Source organism: Barbatula barbatula (genome assembly GCF_947034865.1).
Source record: "Barbatula barbatula genome assembly, chromosome: 2".
Lineage (NCBI taxonomy): Eukaryota > Metazoa > Chordata > Actinopteri > Cypriniformes > Nemacheilidae > Barbatula > Barbatula barbatula.
This window is the reverse complement of record NC_136767.1, coordinates 22,817,253-22,835,465: the sequence shown is the minus strand read 5'-3', so window position 1 is coordinate 22,835,465 and position 18,213 is coordinate 22,817,253. Positions and strand designations below refer to the sequence as shown.

Genomic DNA, 18,213 nt, shown 5'->3' with positions numbered 1-18,213 from the left:
CTGTGAAAATGAAACTTAGCTGCCTGTGGACGATACAGCCGAAAACAAACTGCGATGTTATTTACATCAGTTGCTATGACACCCGTTGTCATGACATTGTGAACTTCAACCTGCTCTCCAGCAGCTATGTTTATACAACTATGTTTATAAGTAGCATTCTAGTGCATATATTTATAAAACCTAGATATTATTATGTGTTAGTCATAGATATGTGTGCTAGACCATTTCCATTGAATGTATTTTAATCGTTTATAGACGGGGACTTTAACTCTGAAATCTTTGCTGTTCCGTCTCAGTTGCCAAAAACGGCACTGTCGTAAAACACATAACGTCAATTCTTCCTGCTTGTCGGCGAAAGTTCTTTTATTTATAATGTTAAAACTCGTTTAAACAGTGTTTTTTTCATTTGCGAAGTTGAGTTTGTCTTGTGTCAAGTTTTTAAGACACCGTATACTTTCAGCATCGGTTTGAACGTATTTCAGTACGAGACCCAGATAATGACGTAAACAAACAGACAGACCCACTTATGGTTTTATGGATTTAATGGTTCAACTTAATTTTAAGCACACATTTTAACTTTATTAGTTCGATGTCTTAGAGAGGACAAACGGGTTCTGTAACTCGTTTTGTCTAGCGCGAGTCAGTGTTGAAGTTTGTCCGCAGCTGCAACGGTTAGTTTATTGAACTTGCAGATCGCGTGTCCTCTAAAACACCGATCTGCTGATCATTTTTCCGGTTCAGCGGGATGGCTGACGGGGACGACGACGTTCCTCTGATTTTGACCTGGGACGATGCGAACAGTGGACTGCTGGAGGAGGAAGAGAGTGCGTATATCCTTACATATTATGATTGATTTTTATTTAGGACTGGCATTTCAGAAGCTCCCCAGTTTTAAAGATATTTGGGTAGGAGTATCGGTCTTTTATTATTAGGCATTTATCACATTTCTGTGTCTCTGGCATCCATCATGGGCGTGCAGACATCCCCTGTTGCCCCCTACAGAACAACTCATTCAAGCCTTTTGCTTTCTGGGACCGACCTGTCAGATATGGTATTAAAGCCTTCATTAGCTTGTTAAATTGATATTTGGTTGGATGATATTTTGGATAATCTAGAGTCAGATCCTGGCCTGATCTTTAACATTTACTTTGCCTGATTATGGCCTCAGCTAGATGACAAATACATGTTCATAACCTTTTTTCAAAATTTAAACCAGACAACGTTGGGGTTAAATTGTATATAAATGTATGGGCAAGTGTGTATTTGAGATCTATTGCGTTATCGACATTTCTTATAAAGATGTTTAAAGCACACGTATAAAACGAAACGTAATTTTATCAATGATCATACACTGCTCATACTGTCATTGAGTAGAAAACAGTTAAATGGTCTGTTGTTCCCCACCCCGACGGTAGAGGGCGCCACAGTCAAGTGAACGCCCTTTATCTGTTGTCTTTAAAAAGTGCTGAGAAACCTTCTTAAAGGTGAAATGTTTGTGTAACATGGTGTTATACCCTTATGTTAATCTTAATCTCACTATAAAACCAGGGCTTGTATGTATAAAGCCACTCGGAGTAACATTTTACGTTTTAAGTGTGTCAAAATTCTAAGGATGATGTAATTGTACTCTTATTCTTACACTTAAGAATAAGAGTGATTCAATAAGGTTCCTAAGTGTTAAGACAGTCTCAGCTCCTTCATTATTTAGGAGAGTTGAAGAGATTAGATGGCACGTTACAACAAATCAATGTGTTGGAATGATATGATGACAGGGAGATAATTACATAATACAACAATATAAATAAAGTTAAATCGTTTTTTCAGGGATTTGCAGCTTTGGTCTTTTCTAATACAGCTGTGAGTGCAATATGTTACAGGTCCCTGCCAAGGGAGGAACTGTATTCAGATTAAACTCTTTTTTTTTAATAAAAGACAAAGAGAGACGAGAGTTTGCTGTTAGTCAAGCTGTCCTCTGTGTTGTCTCTATTAATAAACAGTGTTTGAAACCACATGTAAACTGAATACTAGATTCATATATATATACACTTAAATAACAAATAGATCAATAAATAGATCAAATAAAATGCTGCGGGCGCCATCTTCTGCCGAGATGCGGGAATTCATTCAGCGCGAGCATTATAGATGGCTAGTAGCTAGCCATTAGTGAACATCGGTATTATGATGGATCATGGGATTGAATGAGTGCACTCAATAATGTCCACCACGATTTCGGACACCACTAAAAATGGATGCCCCCTTAAATAGTGCAATGTACTAGGGAATAGGGCGCTATATCAGACACAGCCTAGTAACACTATCTATCATTGCTATTAACACAATCTCATATGAATGGTAATAAATATAAATAATAAATATCTATACAGGTACACAAATCATTTCATATTTCATACTTGCCCAATTGCTGAATTTTCGTTTATTTTACCAAAATAAGTTGTGCATTCGCGGGGACAGCAGTCTAAGCAGAGATTCCCAGCTTTAAGCATTGCGGATAAGCGGTAGAAAATGGATGGATGGATGGAAGTTGTGCATTGCATCTGTATATATAAGTAAAAAAAAACAATAAAATATTTGTAATGTCTTTATTCAGTCAGAAAAATTTGGTGACATACTATGAATTCACTATTGCATGTTACCCTATAGAGCTCCGTCAGTCACGTGACTTTTTCTGTTTACACCGCCATGATAGCAGGCAAGAACAGCTGGGAGCGGATATGAAATGAATGGCGCCAGCATGAGTTTCAAGGCAACAGAGTTCACTGGGCACTTTAATTCAAAAGACATAGACCTGTGCATAGCAAAACTTAATAGATTAAATGTAACAGATCCCTATAATGCCCCAGGGTGTTTTTAACGTGTATCAATAAAGAAACGGATAGCTAAATGACCCTCCATTGAAGCCTTGGGTGGTGGTCAGACACGATGGGGTTGTATTAGGAGCCCACTGCGATTGCACAGCTGGACTAGTGCTGCTCTTATGTGTCTTGTTTCTAAGAGATAACGTAAGCGGTGATATGTGTTAGTTAGCACTTTTTATTGCAGTTAACCATTTAATGGTCTATCAGGGATTCGGGATCCTTGGCAATTTGATACAATTATTTGCCCTTTGCTTTCCCCTGCCGTTATTGCATCCTGGCGCACTGCAGCTGTCCATCATGTTATAATAGTACGATTTGTAAATTCTTAACTTTATTTTGTATAGTCTGGTTTGAAATTATTGTTTGACCACTTTCAATAACAATGCTACAGCCCCTCCGGCGCTCTCTCTCAATGGCAGAGTTCGGATTGCGTGACGTCAACCTCCGGAGCTCTATTGGCTGATTTAGAGGTCAAAGGCAGCCATTCTGTGTTTACTGAAAGCTGATTTTAGCTTCTTTATAAAAGTCTCCTACTCTTAAAAACAGTCAAACACTTAAGTCAATGCTTAAGACAACTCTGAAGAGCATTTCTGAAAGGTTTTATACTCACGGGCCCAGATTCTTCACTGAATACAGATCAAATTGTGAGCTGTTTTATAGTTTCTCGTGTATATTTTCATCATGACTTACGATGTATATACTGTAAGAAAAATATATAGAGCTAAAAGCTTTTTGGTGGGAATAGGGTGTTGTGTAGGACTGTTGCCTTAAGAGTGAAGTATCCCAACCACAGTTGTCATGTGTTTAAGTTTCAACCACTGCAGCATAACAGCCTTTGTACAACACACGCACAGAGACAGAAGAGTTTAAATGCTGTGTCAGCTTTACACCACACTGTTTGTGGCCTCCCAGCCCCCTACACACGCATTATGACCGTCAAAACAGTTTGATAGTAATAAGGACTTGATGTTTGAAGCTTTGGAGGACCCAAGTCTTTAACCAAAGTACATGAAATTTCTTTAAAACAAAACACAAGTCTGTGTTCAGTTGTCAGTACCAGGACTGAGCAGAGTTTTTCTTCATCATTTTGTTTTTGGAAGAAACAAGAACATTGAAAGCTGAACGGAAGATCAGAAGCCTTCACTTCTCCATGCTGTTTCAAAATGTTTTTACTGTCAGTGTGACGATTGTCTACGTTGGAAATCTTGGCCATGGATGTGTATTCAAACAACCACCTTTGTTCCTTTGCCTTTAAAGGAAAGCTGGATATCTGTTTTTGGAAGAGGACTGAATAGAAATCCGTGATAAGTGCTGTGTATCGGTTTATGATTTATCTGACAGAGGGAACAGTGTTATTGTTACGCAAGAACTCAATGAAAGCTGTTTACAGATAGTGGTGAGCCACTGAACTGATCGGCTGTTAAGTAAATGATTCAGTCAAATTTTATTTGGTCTAATTTCAAGATAAACTATAATTCCATTTAGCCTGACAGGGAATTTTAAGGGGTGTTGGTGGATAATGCCCGTATTTATTGCTTAAACAGGAGTAATGGTGAATACAGAACAATACGGAATAGAAACTTTTGCTTCCTTCAGTGACTGAATCATATTAAACCAACAGCACAGCCTTTTTAGATCACATCCTCAGAGGACAGCTGTGTATTTGCGCTTGGAGACAAAAGTATGTATATACAGAACTTGGATAACACCAACAACAGGAGGATGTTCCCGACACATTGAAACCTGAGGACTAGTGTAAGCGAAGCTGATTGGAGGGTCTGCAGGAAGTTGTCACTGTGTTTGGGAACAATGCTTGAGAATATCCAATGGACTGTCTATTCCGCCAGTTTACACAGTGATATTTGAACTGTCAATGCCATTTTCTGACAACACGTCCTCTGAGAGGGGAAAGAGATGAAGATTCCAGGGTGGGATGCCGACTTGCCTGCCTAAGACATAACATCACTGATATTCAGCTGTTTTTACTTTAGCAGTGAAATGTTGGAATCGTGATTGCTTGTGGAAAATCTTAATTTCGTGTTAGTCTTGTTTCAGTAAGGATTGAGTTGAATCAGTGTCTTGGCATAGTGAATTTTTTTTACATTAGATGTGAGGTTTTATCTGATTGCCTTTTTTTATCGAAATTACCTTTTTTTCCGAGTTACCAAAATAAATAATCACTGCGGTAAGTACATTTTCCTCATTTGAGGCATTGTGAGTGTCACCATAGGATTCGCTTCTGCTTTTGGATCTTTGACTGGCACAATGAAAACGGCACGTGCGAGTGAATTGTTGATAGTTAACCCGTACAGCTACTTGACCAATAGTATGCTTTCTGTCTGATAACAGGGGCCCTGGGCCCATCACAGAGGCTGCTATGGAGACCAGTAATACATATAAATGCATGACAGGGCTGACGCATGATTGGCCTGTCCAAGTGTCCACATTCTGCGAGCAGTTTGAGTGTGTCGGTATGTGAGTTTGAGAGAATCAGATTGAAGCTATCATGCGTGTCACGTGACTGAAAAATGTTGATATTATTTTATTTGTCTTGTTTTTCTGTTCTTCACACAGATGGGGTAGGGAATTATGATACTGTAAATAATGTCGTCATTCCAGCCTCAGGAGCAACCGAACCCAGGGCACAGAATTCACTGCGGCACAGCTGGGAAATGAACTACCAGGAAGCAGCAATATACCTACAGGTAACAATACACACAGTGAAACAGCTAAATAGATTTAATTCAATGTTATTTATATAGCATCTACATAGCATATTTCACAATATGCATTGTTGCAAAGGATCTTTACAGAAAAACATTAAGCAAAAAAAACTTGATGACTTGAAAAAAAATATGATACAAAAATACGATATTTTTATAACAAACAGGAAAAGACGTTATCATATAGCAGTAAAAACATCTAGATCAGTGGTTCTCAAACTTTTCAGATCAAGCGCCACCTTTAATATTAATAATTAAGTTCCACCAAGTACCACCTAATGACCGCTATAAAAGACACACGAATAAACACTTAAATTAATAGTAGAGCTGTGAATATTGACCCATGCCTATTTGCCTTTGTGTGCTGTTTTTTAGGAGGGAGAGAATAATGACAAGTTTTTCACTCATCCCCGGAGTGCCCAGGCACTCAGTGCCTACCTGTTCGTTCATAATCATCTGTTCTACATGATGGAGTTACTGACCGCAGTGTTGCTCATGCTCCTGTCCCTCTCTGAGGCTCCTGCAGTCCCCACTCTCCGCCTGGACGTTTATGTATGTGCCTTTAGAATATGCATGTGATTTTGTGTTTACATTACGAAAATGTTTTTATGTTTAATTCATCGGTTAGGTTCATGCTACTCTGGAGTTGCTGGCGTTGGTGATGGTGGCGTTTGAGTTGTGTATGAAGCTTCGGTGGCTTGGCTTTCACACATTCATACAACATAAGAGGACCATGGTTAAGGTAAATGTGTCTGCGGAGCTGGGAAGATTACTTATGAATTCTAATCAGTTACTGATTATAGATTACATGACAAAATTTGTAGATAGTAATGCCTACTCTTATATTACAAATTTTTGTTGATTTACATTTTTAAAATTAAAATTTATTTTAAATAAATTATTCTTTTTGAGGAATCCTTATATCCGCTCTGTTTTTGTTTACATTTCAGACGTGTGTCCTGTTTATTCAGTTCATCGAGGCGATTGTAGTCTTAGTTCGGCAAACGTCCCACCTGCGTGTGACGAGAGCCCTGCGGCCCATCTTTCTGGTAGACTGTCGTTACTCTGGAGCTGTTCGCAGGCATGCAAACTCTAGTTCTCTTCAACTATTTTGCACAGAGATGTACACAAATAAAGAATGTCTCATGAATGAGGGTTTTCTTCACAAACAGCTTATTTAAATATAATTATGTATGGTAACACATAATGAAATGTTTCTCTGTATGTGATTTTGTACAGTATATGTATGGTTACAACTTGATAATATAAAATTATTTCACTTTTGTGCTTATCCGTATGTTTTTTGGTCTCTGATTTTGTCTTCCTTCAGAAACCTGCGGCAGATATTTCAGTCTCTTCCACCCTTCATTGACATTCTCCTGTTGCTGCTTTTCTTCATGGTCATCTTTGCTATCCTGGGTTTCTGTCTGTTCTCCCGCAATGCGGTCGACCCTGTTAGTACATTACACATACACAAACACACACACATTACTTTTGTGTTCAATTCTTTCCTCTCACATATGCTTTATTTATTTCTCCAGTATTTCAACACATTGGAGAACAGCATTGTGAGTTTGTTTGTCCTTCTGACAACTGCAAAGTGAGTATGTAATCCAAAACACACATCCCACACATTTCTGTCAGGGAAACAGTAGATTTACTGGGATCTCTCTTTGTGCTAAAGAGGAAGCCATCTCATGTTGCTTCAGAAAGTGTGTCTCTGTAACAGACGATGCTTTGAATTAGAATGCTTTCTACATGACTAAGTTTTTCAGTGTTGATGTGTTTTTGTATTTAACAGCTTTCCCGATGTAATGATGCCGGCATATTCGAAGAATCGTTGGTCGTGCATTTTCTTCATCGTGTATTTGTCCATCGAGCTCTACTTCATCATGAACCTGGTCGGTTTTCAACAAAAACAGCTATTTTCTTTTACATTTAAGAGCCACCGAATTTTGTAAATGTTACAAGCTGCCTGTCAGCCTTCATGCTTCAACAAACAACAGGTTTTTTAATATTGCAGACACGCTTAACTCTTAAACAATAAACAAAAACCCTCAAAAAAGAAATGCCTTAATATAATAAACCACAGACACAGTAAATGACTGTTTTCTGTTTACGAACAGTATCTAAACTGTAACAAACAATAACTTCATGGGCAGATTTTACCTTTGAAGCAGTATTAATGCATGTGCTGTTCATTCGTGTTGATATCTAAACTTCTAAATTTCGCTTCATAGCTCCTGGCGGTGGTTTTTGACACCTTCAATGGAGTTGAAAAGATGAAGTTTAAATCTTTGCTTTTACACAAGCGGTCTGCCATCGAGCATGCCTTCCAGCTGCTGGTCAGTCGACAGGTGAGGGAAGAATGAATCTGTTCACACTACATCTTTATGTGATCATTTGTTTATTTTACTTTGTATGTGCGTGCTTGTATTTTTGTAGAGGCCACATGGAGTATCTCTGAAGCAGTTTGACGGACTGATGCGATTCTATCGGCCTCGAATGAGCGCACGGGATTGTTTCCTCACCTTTAAGGCCCTTAACCAGTCAGGCGCAACTATGTTGAGGTACTCATGCACACTTATGCGAGTGCTCACACTTCTATAATTTAACAGATGTTGAGGTCTGAAAGTTCTTGTTGTGCTTGTATTGTAGCCTCCAGGACTTTTATAGGTTTTATGAGGTGATTGGGCTCAAGTGGAAGGTCAGATTTCATGCACTCCCACATTATCACATTTCAGGGAGTATGTTAAGCCCTTCTGAGCTGAAACATCTTGTGTTTATTTCACAGGCTCGACGGAGTGGGGAGCACTGGTTTGAAGATCTACCTCATACTGCGTTTCTTATCTTTAAAGGTTTTTGTCACATTAACTGAAGTTTCATGAAGTTATGACGTTTAACCTACTACTCAGATTGAATTGTGATGATTTTTCTTTTTTTAACAGGAATTAATTTACTTGTGAAGTCCAAAGCCTTCCAATATGTAATGTGTAAGTTAGAATCCCATGTACCCTGTAACCCTTATGACATTTGTATGTCAGCCAAGTAGACCTGGAGAGCAAATCAAATACATGATTTTTTTAATACTTCTTTATCATAGTTTGAACATGATATTCTCTCTGTTTTTGTTTAAGATCTGGTAGTAGCGATTAATGGCATTTGGATCCTGGTGGAGACAAACATGTTAAATGGTAAGATCTGCCATGTCTGACAGTAAGAGTGTTGGATGTGTAAATCCTGTTGAATGCCCCTTTAAGATAACACATTTCCCCTCACAGATGGGGTCTCGTGGACTCATGTTGTCCCCTGGAGTTACATAGTTTTCCTCACAAGTAGGTGAAATCTGAAAGTATACATTTCTCTGTGAAAATGGATTATGTTTAATCCCTGTATCTCTCTCTGGGATGAAGTTTATGGCATCGAGGTCTTCCTGAAGATTACGGGTCTTGGTCCTATGATGTATTTCAGCTCAGGATGGAACCTGTAGGTACACGCGCACACATTTTATTAAAGGAGTAGTTCACCTTCAAATTGAAAATTCTGTCAACATTTACTCACCTTCTTGTCATTTCAAACCTGTATGAACACAAAATAAGTTATTTTGAAGAATATTGTTAACAGCCCCCCATTTACTTGCATTGGTTTCAATAGAAGTGTATGGGGGCTGTGCTGTTCTGTTACCAACATTTTTCAAAATATCTTCTTATGTGTTCAGCAGAAGAAAGAAAGTCATACAGGTTTGAAATGACAAGAGGGCGTGTAAAGGATGACAGAAATTTCATTTTGAAAGTAAACTACTCCTTAAAACGCACATGATTTACACGTTTAAGGCACAAACACACATTGCCTTACCTCTGCTCTTCCCAGCTTTGATTTCTCAGTAACAGTCTTTGCCTTTCTGGGATTGATTGCTCTGGCCTTTGACATGGAACCGTTTTACTTCATTGTGGTGTTGAGACCTTTTCAGCTTCTCCGGTATGTGTATTTGTGTGGTTCTTCTATATAACTGCTGTTTGGTTTACCTATACATTTCCGAAATGTGACGTGTAGCGTTTTGTTAAACATGCCGTTTACTTTAATGAGGCTCCATAAAATCATAAATTGTGTTGAGACATGAAATATACACATTCATTTTGCATTGAAGTTAATTTGTAATATAAATAGTGTTATTTTCAGATAACATTCATTTTATATTTGTATTCAGATGTTTTGCTTTTAAACTGATTTTTCTTATTCTGCCCTTCCTCTTGTGAAGGTTGTTTAAAATTAAGCAGCGTTATCGGAACGTACTGGACACAATGTTTGAACTGTTCCCTCGTATGGCCAGGTATAGAAATAATAATCTTTTTCAGCTCAGTACTCCCAGACATCAGCATTTCTCTCACTGTTTTACTCTTTCTGTATGTAGTCTAGGTCTGACTCTGATTATCTTCTATTATTCCTTCGCCATCGTTGGAATGGAGTTTTTCGCTGATGTTGTTTATCCAAACTGCTGCAAGTAAATTCCTCGTTCATATTTATATTAAAATACATTTAGTGGGTCTTACTGCTTAAATAACAAAATCTTATCCAATTTCTCACCACCTTAAAATGTTTCACTAATAATAGAATTTGCTCTTTTTCTTTGAAAGCACTAGCACTGTTGCTGGTGCATATCGTCAGATAAATGAAACCATTGGCAACCGGACTGTGCTAATGGAGGGATATTACTATCTCAACAACTTCAATAACATCCTGAGCAGCTTTGGTATGTACAGACACACCAAAATATTCTTCTTTCTGTTGTCATATATTTGTCACTAATAATTTTCTTTTTGATGTTTCAGTCACTTTATTTGAGCTAACAGTGGTGAACAACTGGTACATCACCATGGTGAGTTAAACATGCACCCACATTTTCATATGTTCAGAACACACTGCTCTGTCTGCATGTGATTATCATCCCTCTCTGTTTATTTATATGTCACTCTGTAATCCTTACGTATTGTGGGTCTTCAGATTCTTGCTTGTGTGTGTGTAGGCACACTGTTTATGTGCACCAAGCCGATTAATAATTAATTCATGTCTTTGATTCCACAGGAAGGCATCACATCCCAAACCACTCATTGGAGTCGCCTGTATTTCATGACTTTTTACATTGTCACCATGGTAAGGGTTTGTATGCATGTGTACAGTATGTACAGCCTTCCTGTGACTCAATGGTTAGCGCATTACGCTAGCAACGCCAAGGTCATAGGTTCAATCCCAGGGGATTGCACATACTCAGATACAATGTATAGTATAATGCAATGTAAGTCGCATTGGGCAGAAGCTTCTGCCAAATGCATACATTTAAATGTACAATGGGACCCAAAAGTCAGAAACATAAGATTTAAAAAAAATTAAAGGTCCATTGTATGAAGTTGCAACCAACAGCTCACTTTACCTCTCCCTTTCGAAGCACTACGGTCGCTGACACAGAACTAAGATATTGTCACGTTTTTGTTTCTTTGCCGAAGAAGATAATGTATTTACGAAACATTCTGTACTTTCTGTAGACCAGTTTGTCCATTTAGGGATACTGTAGAAACAACGTGCCAAATTCCATGCAAAGGGACCTTCACTGTGTAGATATAAATTACCTCATTCTGAGGTAATTAAACTATAACGCTTCATTATGTGGGGTCCTTATACACCTCTGAAGACATAGTTATGTACCGTATATTATATTGCATTTCTGTCAATAGATTCTTCAAGAAATTACACATTGGACTTTAAATTATGTTTATTAAAGAAAGGTTCTGCAATATTACGTGAATAGTCCAATAATATAACTGCCAGATTGTCTTGCTCTTATTAAAGCAGACAAGACGTTGTTGAGTTGTCCTCAAATTATTATGCTGGCAAAATCTGGATCATAAGAGATCCCAGAACTTTGGAGTCCACTCAGTATTGCAGTGTTATTTTTTCCCTGTGTTTAATTGCCTCTGTGTTGTGTTTAATGCAGGTTGTCATGACTATAATTGTAGCCTTCATACTGGATGCGTTTCTCTTCAGAATGAACTACAGTCGGAAGAACAGAGAGCCACTGGGAGACCCAGAAGGTTCTGAATGTTCATGAATGTTCATGTTTTATTTGTGGCACAGAGAGGATCTTATAATGGCTTAATTTATTTGTGTGTGTTTTAGATGAAAATGGGATTGTATTTGAGACAGAGGTGTCTCAACCCGAAGCTCTTCAGACTCTGGACTTATACAAACACACACTGCGCAACACAAATCTAAGCTCACTTCAGGGGATGTGTGCGGCTCTGGAGCGGTGCGGGGTGAGCACTGTTATTTTTATGCAGTCTATGATAGTGCTTTAAGCCAGTGGTTCCCAAACTTTTCAGCCTGCGACCCTCAAAATAACAATGCAAGGTACTGGGTAAAGTATACGAAAATAGACACTTTTTAGGTCTATCCAAACACGTGCATAATGACAAGCCAAAAGAACACATAAAACATCTAACATACAATGACTTTATAGTTATTTACTCATTATTTTACAAATTGTAATTGACAAATACAAATATCCTAAACCTGAAGCATGAAAAAGAATCTGCGTGCACATATGCAAATGTTAAGCGTGGGGCTGTAAATTGACATACTGCACCTAACCTAATGCGGTTTCTAATGTGACGTAATCACCTCGGGGTCACGATCGAGGGGGAGGGAATTCCAAAGGCTGATTGCTTTTTATTTGCTTGGTTTAAATTTTTTACACTTATTGATTAAATATGCTATTCGTAATAAAAAAAATGCTATTTCTGGAAATCATCTTGCAACCCCATCTTTACGGCCCTGTGACACGACCCTAACTTTGGGAACCCCCGCTTTAAGCAATCAATGCATGAGTTTGTTTGCTAGATTTATTAAAATGTACAGAATGTTTTTTTCTCTGCTCACAGCAGTCTTCATTAGTGTTTCTGGGTCGAAGGTCACGTACCAAGAGTGACCTCAGTATGAAGATGTACGAGGAAGAGATTCAGGTATATAACTCACTGATGAATAGAGAGATACTACAGATTTCTCTTACTGGAAATCACATTTCACAATTATTGAATGCAACATTTCTGTCATGCGTGAACAGATTTTTTAAAAGGAGCTTTTCTTTAATAAGACATGAAATTTATTTAAGTGATGCACAGACAGTCTATTGGATCTGAAAATTGAATTTTATAATGGAATATTAAATATGTGTTTAAACATGGATATGACCAAGTGGAAACATGGGAAGTTGAGCAAAAAGAAATAAACAATAGCTAGAATCATTTATTTTAATTTATTCTGTGATATTTGGCTCAAAATGACCTCGTCTTACTAAAATATTGTAATTTTCACAGAGGTTTTGTGTAAAGCTGTTGTTTTTGTTTTTGTCTGAAGGAATGGTACGAGGAATATTCCACAACAAACCTTCAACCTGATGAGATATTCCACAGAAGTCTGAACAGCCCTGAGGCCAATGCAACAGACAGCATTAATTAACTCGCGCTCACACTTACACAAACTCTGAACAATGCTACAGCATCAACTAACACACTCACTTGTACCTCTGAGGGACCTTGGGATCGTCTTCCTCACGTTGATGGAAAGCACAGGTGCTCACCTTGACAACTCCTTTCTCCCTGCTTACACACGGAGACCCATAAAACATCTTCACTTAAAGCCTTATTCCCCGCCTCCAGAAATGGTTCCTTGGCCAATCAGGGAAGCTTAAAGACCAATCACGTGACATGCACTATGTCCAGGAACCGCCCCTACCCCCAAGAATGCACCTCATGACATTTGCCTTGTGCTAGATGTCCCTGAATGATTCTCTTATGGATTCGTCAAATTGAAACCAGCGATTGAATGTATCTCTGGAAGATGAAGCAGAACTGAATGTGAGGATTTTCTCACTAAGTGCTCTGTTTCTCCAGAGTCAGAGGTATTGCTTAACCAACAGATAAACAATAATAATAAACTAATGCTGTTTTTAAACTAAAGCTGCTTTTTGCTGGGACCTAAAGAGTGGCTTGTTTTGCATATGGAAATGAATGCACACTGATTTTGTGTATTATCAAGTATTTAAGACACTGATACATCCACCGATTTGTCAGTACAGGTGAGTTTTAGAAAACCAGCACTCAGCCTTTCTGATTATTCGAACTACGTATTGTGTCTCACCCTTATCATGTAATCTTTACCCATAACCTCTCTGCATTTTGTGTGGGATCCAATTCAGATCCAGTCAAAATCGTAGTGTTACATACTACTAAGTATACAGTTTTATTATCTTAATTAATTCCTCATGCCAGATTTAACTTCAAATTTGTTCCCAAACCAAAATTTTATTTTCAAACAGTAGAGTGTGAAGATGAGTTTATTATTTTATTGTTTTACACGCAGTGCTTCTAAACAAACGTGTTTATTTATAACAAGTAAAGCAATAGATTTACATATATTTTGACCGTTAGCAGCATTATGTTATTTTATTTGAGTGATTCGATTTTATTGTAATATCCTAAACGATTTTAAATGAAGTTGAAACCTCATAAATAATAGTTTACTCTCATCTGACTTGGAGGGTCATTTCTGCACAACCTTGTTGTTTATTTACACTGTAATATGCAAAGCCTAAATACTCTGAGTGTAAGGGAACATGATGCATACACTATGTAGCAAAATTGACACCAAACCACACCAGCTCCATCTTATAATGTAGGATTTACCTATTTCAGTTCTCTGTGTTTGTTCTTTTGTACATAGTAAATAATACATTCATTAAATGTATTTCAATGTTATTTATTAGTTGTTTGGAATGTTTTATATGTAATGTGGGTGGGTATTACACCAACTTTTGCCTCCAGTTACTAGGGCGAACATGCAAATGTAAATGCAGTTTCAACAGCAACAACATAAACAAACCATAAGTGGCCCAAACATAACTTCCGGTAAGCATCTACAAAGAATCAATAACTGTTCAGTAGTTTTAGTCTTATTTAATACACTTAATTTACAATAAAATATTAACTTAAATTAGAAATTTACGCCCACAATTTTTCTCAATTCCATTTCACTCGGCAATGCGTCAAAATACGGAAGTAACGAACGCAACTTCTGGTTCACGGGGACTTGACGGGTTGTAGAAGGGATATAGCTACGGCCGGAAGGTGCAAAAACACCACAACATATTGTTTACTTTGTTATTTACTTTATTATTATTGCATAGCACATCACTATTGAAGCACATCCAGGGCTAAGTGACTTTATAATAATTTATAAATTATTTAGTTTAATATTACGGTTGCGTTCAAACAAACGTATTGGATGACACAGGAAATAAACACTATTTAAAAGAATTTTTTTAATGTAATGTGTATTTTAAGTATTTGGCCAAGTCAGCATTGTAGCTCTATAAAGGCACGTTCAACAGCAGCTGTATCGCTGATAACCAGATCCAAGCATCTGAAGTTTACAGATGTCTCCAAGCTGCGTTATTTTATAAAAGATCAGGTTTATTTATATCTGGTGTGGGTATCAAAACCTTTCCGTTAGATTGTAACTCCCATGTTAAGAACACTTGACTTAGCAACTCCGCTTTGGAAATGCGAACCGTTGATGGTTATGGAAAGGATTCGTATTATACGAGTATTATAACGTGCGTTTAAAACTTGGTGGAATCAATGGAATCAAGCGGCGAACCGGAAGTCTTAAGCATCAGCCCTACGCCCATTCGCAAGGCATAATGGGTAATTTCGCGCATCGCGAAAAAGGTGGATATTGAGTTTGGTTTTAGGATCTGTGTGTGGTGCAGAACAGCAGGGGGTAGCACAGAGTCATATCCATCATCAAACCGCAGGGAACTGATGTTGCGGTGTCTGACAGAGGATGGTTTCATTTTTATCTAGATGTGTCATTTTAGCCTGGATGTCACCTTTAAACCATTTAGACAGTAGCTTTTCTTTTCCAGTTAGTAATGGGATACGTGTTCAGACTGATATGATATCATACACTCAGTTGAAGGCATTAAACAGTAAACCAAAAAGAGAATAATAAATGGTACAAATACTGTACACAGTAAGTTTTTGTGACGTTTCATTGTTGGTGCAATGCAATATATTCTTTCCTGATTTAGCATATGTGTTTGTGTCTCAAAGGGATAGTTCACCCCAAAATTAAAATGATGTAATCGTTTACTTGCAAGATGTTCTTAACATGTATAAATTACTTTTTAATGCTGAACACAATGGAAGATATTTGGAAGAATGGTAGCAGTTTTCAGTTTGGGACATCATCAGAATAGATACAATTTAAATGGTAGTCAAAAGTGTCCCAGAACTGTTTGCTTGTGACCTTTTTCTAAATATCTAATTTTGTGTGTAACAGAACACGCACGCACGCACGCACGCACGCACGCACGCACGCACGCACGCACACACACACACACACACACACACACACACACAATATTCTTTCTACTATGGTAGTGAATGATGTCACAGAACTGAAAAATTGCTAACATTCTTTCAAATATCTTTGTGTTCATCAGAAAAACGACATTCATACAGATTTGGAAGAATTTGAGGGTGAGTAAATCGATGCTTAGTAGACTACACTAAATTTGTTTATTGACTGTAACAACGGTTCAATAAAAAGAAGGAAGGAGACGGGAACCGGCGAACATACACCATTTAATTAGACAGACAGACAGACAGACAGACATGTATGTATATATGTATTAGATTAAAAGAATGTATTAATAAATGGCTGAAAATGCTTTCTGAAGTATATTTGTTTATTATTTAACAGGAATCACTCAATTGTCATTATACTGTATACATGTTGGATCAAGATTTTGGTGCTGTTATTGTTTGAGTTTTGACATTTGTTGAAAGTCTGTTTATACTTTTTGTGTCCACAGCACATATGTGACATGCAAACAATAACATTCTCACACACATTGGTCTATTAATAATATGTTTAGGTTCAACCCATGAGCATGGGATGCTGGTTTGTGACTGTGCGGTTCTGTTCATTGTGGCCAGTTTATCATTTCAGACTCTCCCCCAAACCAGCATCCTGTCCCTCCATGACCCTTCCTCTTCCTCCCATCTCCCTCTTCCTCTCTGTCTCTCTCTGCTGTCAGTCGCTTGAGAGAACCACTTATTATTTTATAGGGAACAGAATGTATTATTAGATAAATGAGCTTGTGGTGTATTGGCATTGCACATTAAATTTGACAGATACTGTATATTTTAACAAGAGGGGTCTATCATATTTGTGTTAAAAAGATTACTGTCTTGGGACTTGTGTGCGAGTTGTGTATACGTTTATGTTTAGACGGTTTAATTTTAAACAGAAAAACAAACGTTACTGCGCATGCACACTTTTGTGACCGAGTAGATAAACTGCAAAATAAACTGAGAAAGAACCGTTACTTGGCTAAACTAGTCTCTCCAATAATTACAATTTAGACTTTGATACCAAGATCGATGTCCAGATGCTGACTGGGGGTCAGGCGCGTGCTGTTGATTGAGGATATGGTCTATAGAGGTACAAGTTCCCATGAAAACGTGCATTAAATTGCCCACCATGCAGTAGATAAGTTTAGGACTTGAGTGTTTTGTTGGGATATAGGGATATAGGATTTTTCAACCAAACTTCCAAATCAAAGACCACAAGTGTTTTTGTTTTTAATCAAAATCTTGAAACTTTTCTGTGAATGTTGAGGCTTCAATAAGAGATAAGCCGCAATGATAACACGCAGCTGGAATTTATAGCACATAATTTTATAGTCAAATTAAAACTAACTGCCAAATCCAATAAACCAGGTCATTTTTCCTATTTAACAAGCTGTGTGTATAATGTTTATTTTGACAGTATTTATAAAGGATTCCCATGGTTACTTTTGAAGTCTGAATGTTTTAAGATCGTGTTTGCGCTTGTGTAAGGTGTCCACACATTTATTTCAGCTTTGGCCACTGGAGGACACCTTTAAAGTTCGGCTCTTGGGCAAATCAAGTTAAAATTCAAAGCAAAAGTAAATTCTAAAGCTATTTGTTCTAACCCTAAAAGGCAGAATATTATGGACTTGCCGCTTGCAATCTAGCAAAAGTAATGAGCTTGGCCAAAAGAAACATATCTGGATAAAAGATAAAGGTTGGACGAACAAAATAAATCAAGTCAGAGTTACATTTCCTATTTGAATTCATACATTTCAGTGAATATTTGTTGGAAAAAGCCTTGAAATAAATTAGAAGGAAATCTAAAAAATGTTGTCAGTTTGCCAAACTGGAGAACTCCCCTGTTTTATTATATGAACTGTTTGGTTAACATTTTTTTTATGTGAAACACGGACTGTTGTTTTTAAATCGTTCTAATAATTTCTGGCATTACACACACGCCAGTTTCTTTTTGATGTAAAGCACATTTAACTACATTAATGTGGATCTCTGCATAAAGACATACAGTATCTGACAGAATGAATGAGTTGTGCATCTCAAATGCAACATGTTAATGCTAAAGAGTGATCTCAGAAATAATCTTTGCAGACCCTCTTAGAGAACATAATTTCTGCTATCAAGACCATCAACTCTGTTTTCTGTTGG

At 37.5% G+C, this 18,213-nt stretch overlaps 1 protein-coding gene across 7 annotated transcripts; it reads left to right on the top strand.

The window, feature by feature from the left end:
• Window positions 1–294: 294 nt before the first annotated feature.
• Window positions 295–14,405, top strand: tpcn1 (two pore segment channel 1). Of its 7 annotated transcripts, none has more exons than XM_079449432.1 (27): window positions 707–824; window positions 5,226–5,347; window positions 5,451–5,581; window positions 5,975–6,151; window positions 6,228–6,341; window positions 6,550–6,680; window positions 6,930–7,053; window positions 7,141–7,199; window positions 7,401–7,500; window positions 7,840–7,956; window positions 8,045–8,169; window positions 8,258–8,306; window positions 8,394–8,457; window positions 8,548–8,592; window positions 8,737–8,793; window positions 8,881–8,934; window positions 9,013–9,085; window positions 9,470–9,577; window positions 9,858–9,929; window positions 10,011–10,100; window positions 10,234–10,349; window positions 10,429–10,475; window positions 10,682–10,750; window positions 11,589–11,685; window positions 11,771–11,907; window positions 12,532–12,612; window positions 13,007–14,405. In XM_079449432.1, the coding sequence occupies exons 2-27, from the start codon at window positions 5,254–5,256 to the stop codon at window positions 13,106–13,108; spliced, it is 2,433 nt and encodes an 810-aa protein (XP_079305558.1). In that variant the 5' UTR covers window positions 707–824; window positions 5,226–5,253; the 3' UTR covers window positions 13,109–14,405. The 7 variants fall into 7 exon arrangements, with proteins under 7 accessions (XP_079305561.1, XP_079305558.1, XP_079305562.1 ...); XM_079449434.1 differs by lacking the exon at window positions 707–824 and adding an exon at window positions 3,483–3,520; XM_079449430.1 differs by lacking the exon at window positions 707–824 and adding an exon at window positions 4,498–4,804.
• The last annotated feature ends 3,808 nt before the right edge of the window (window positions 14,406–18,213 follow it).

What these genes read in the sequence shown, in the direction of transcription:
- tpcn1 (XM_079449430.1), top strand. An exon ending in AAGCAGCAATATACCTACAG is followed by an intron (nt 5,582 to 5,974) that starts GTAACAATACAC and finishes GCTGTTTTTTAG; the next exon opens with GAGGGAGAGAATAATGACAA. An exon ending in CTCTCCGCCTGGACGTTTAT is followed by an intron (nt 6,152 to 6,227) that starts GTATGTGCCTTT and finishes TTCATCGGTTAG; the next exon opens with GTTCATGCTACTCTGGAGTT.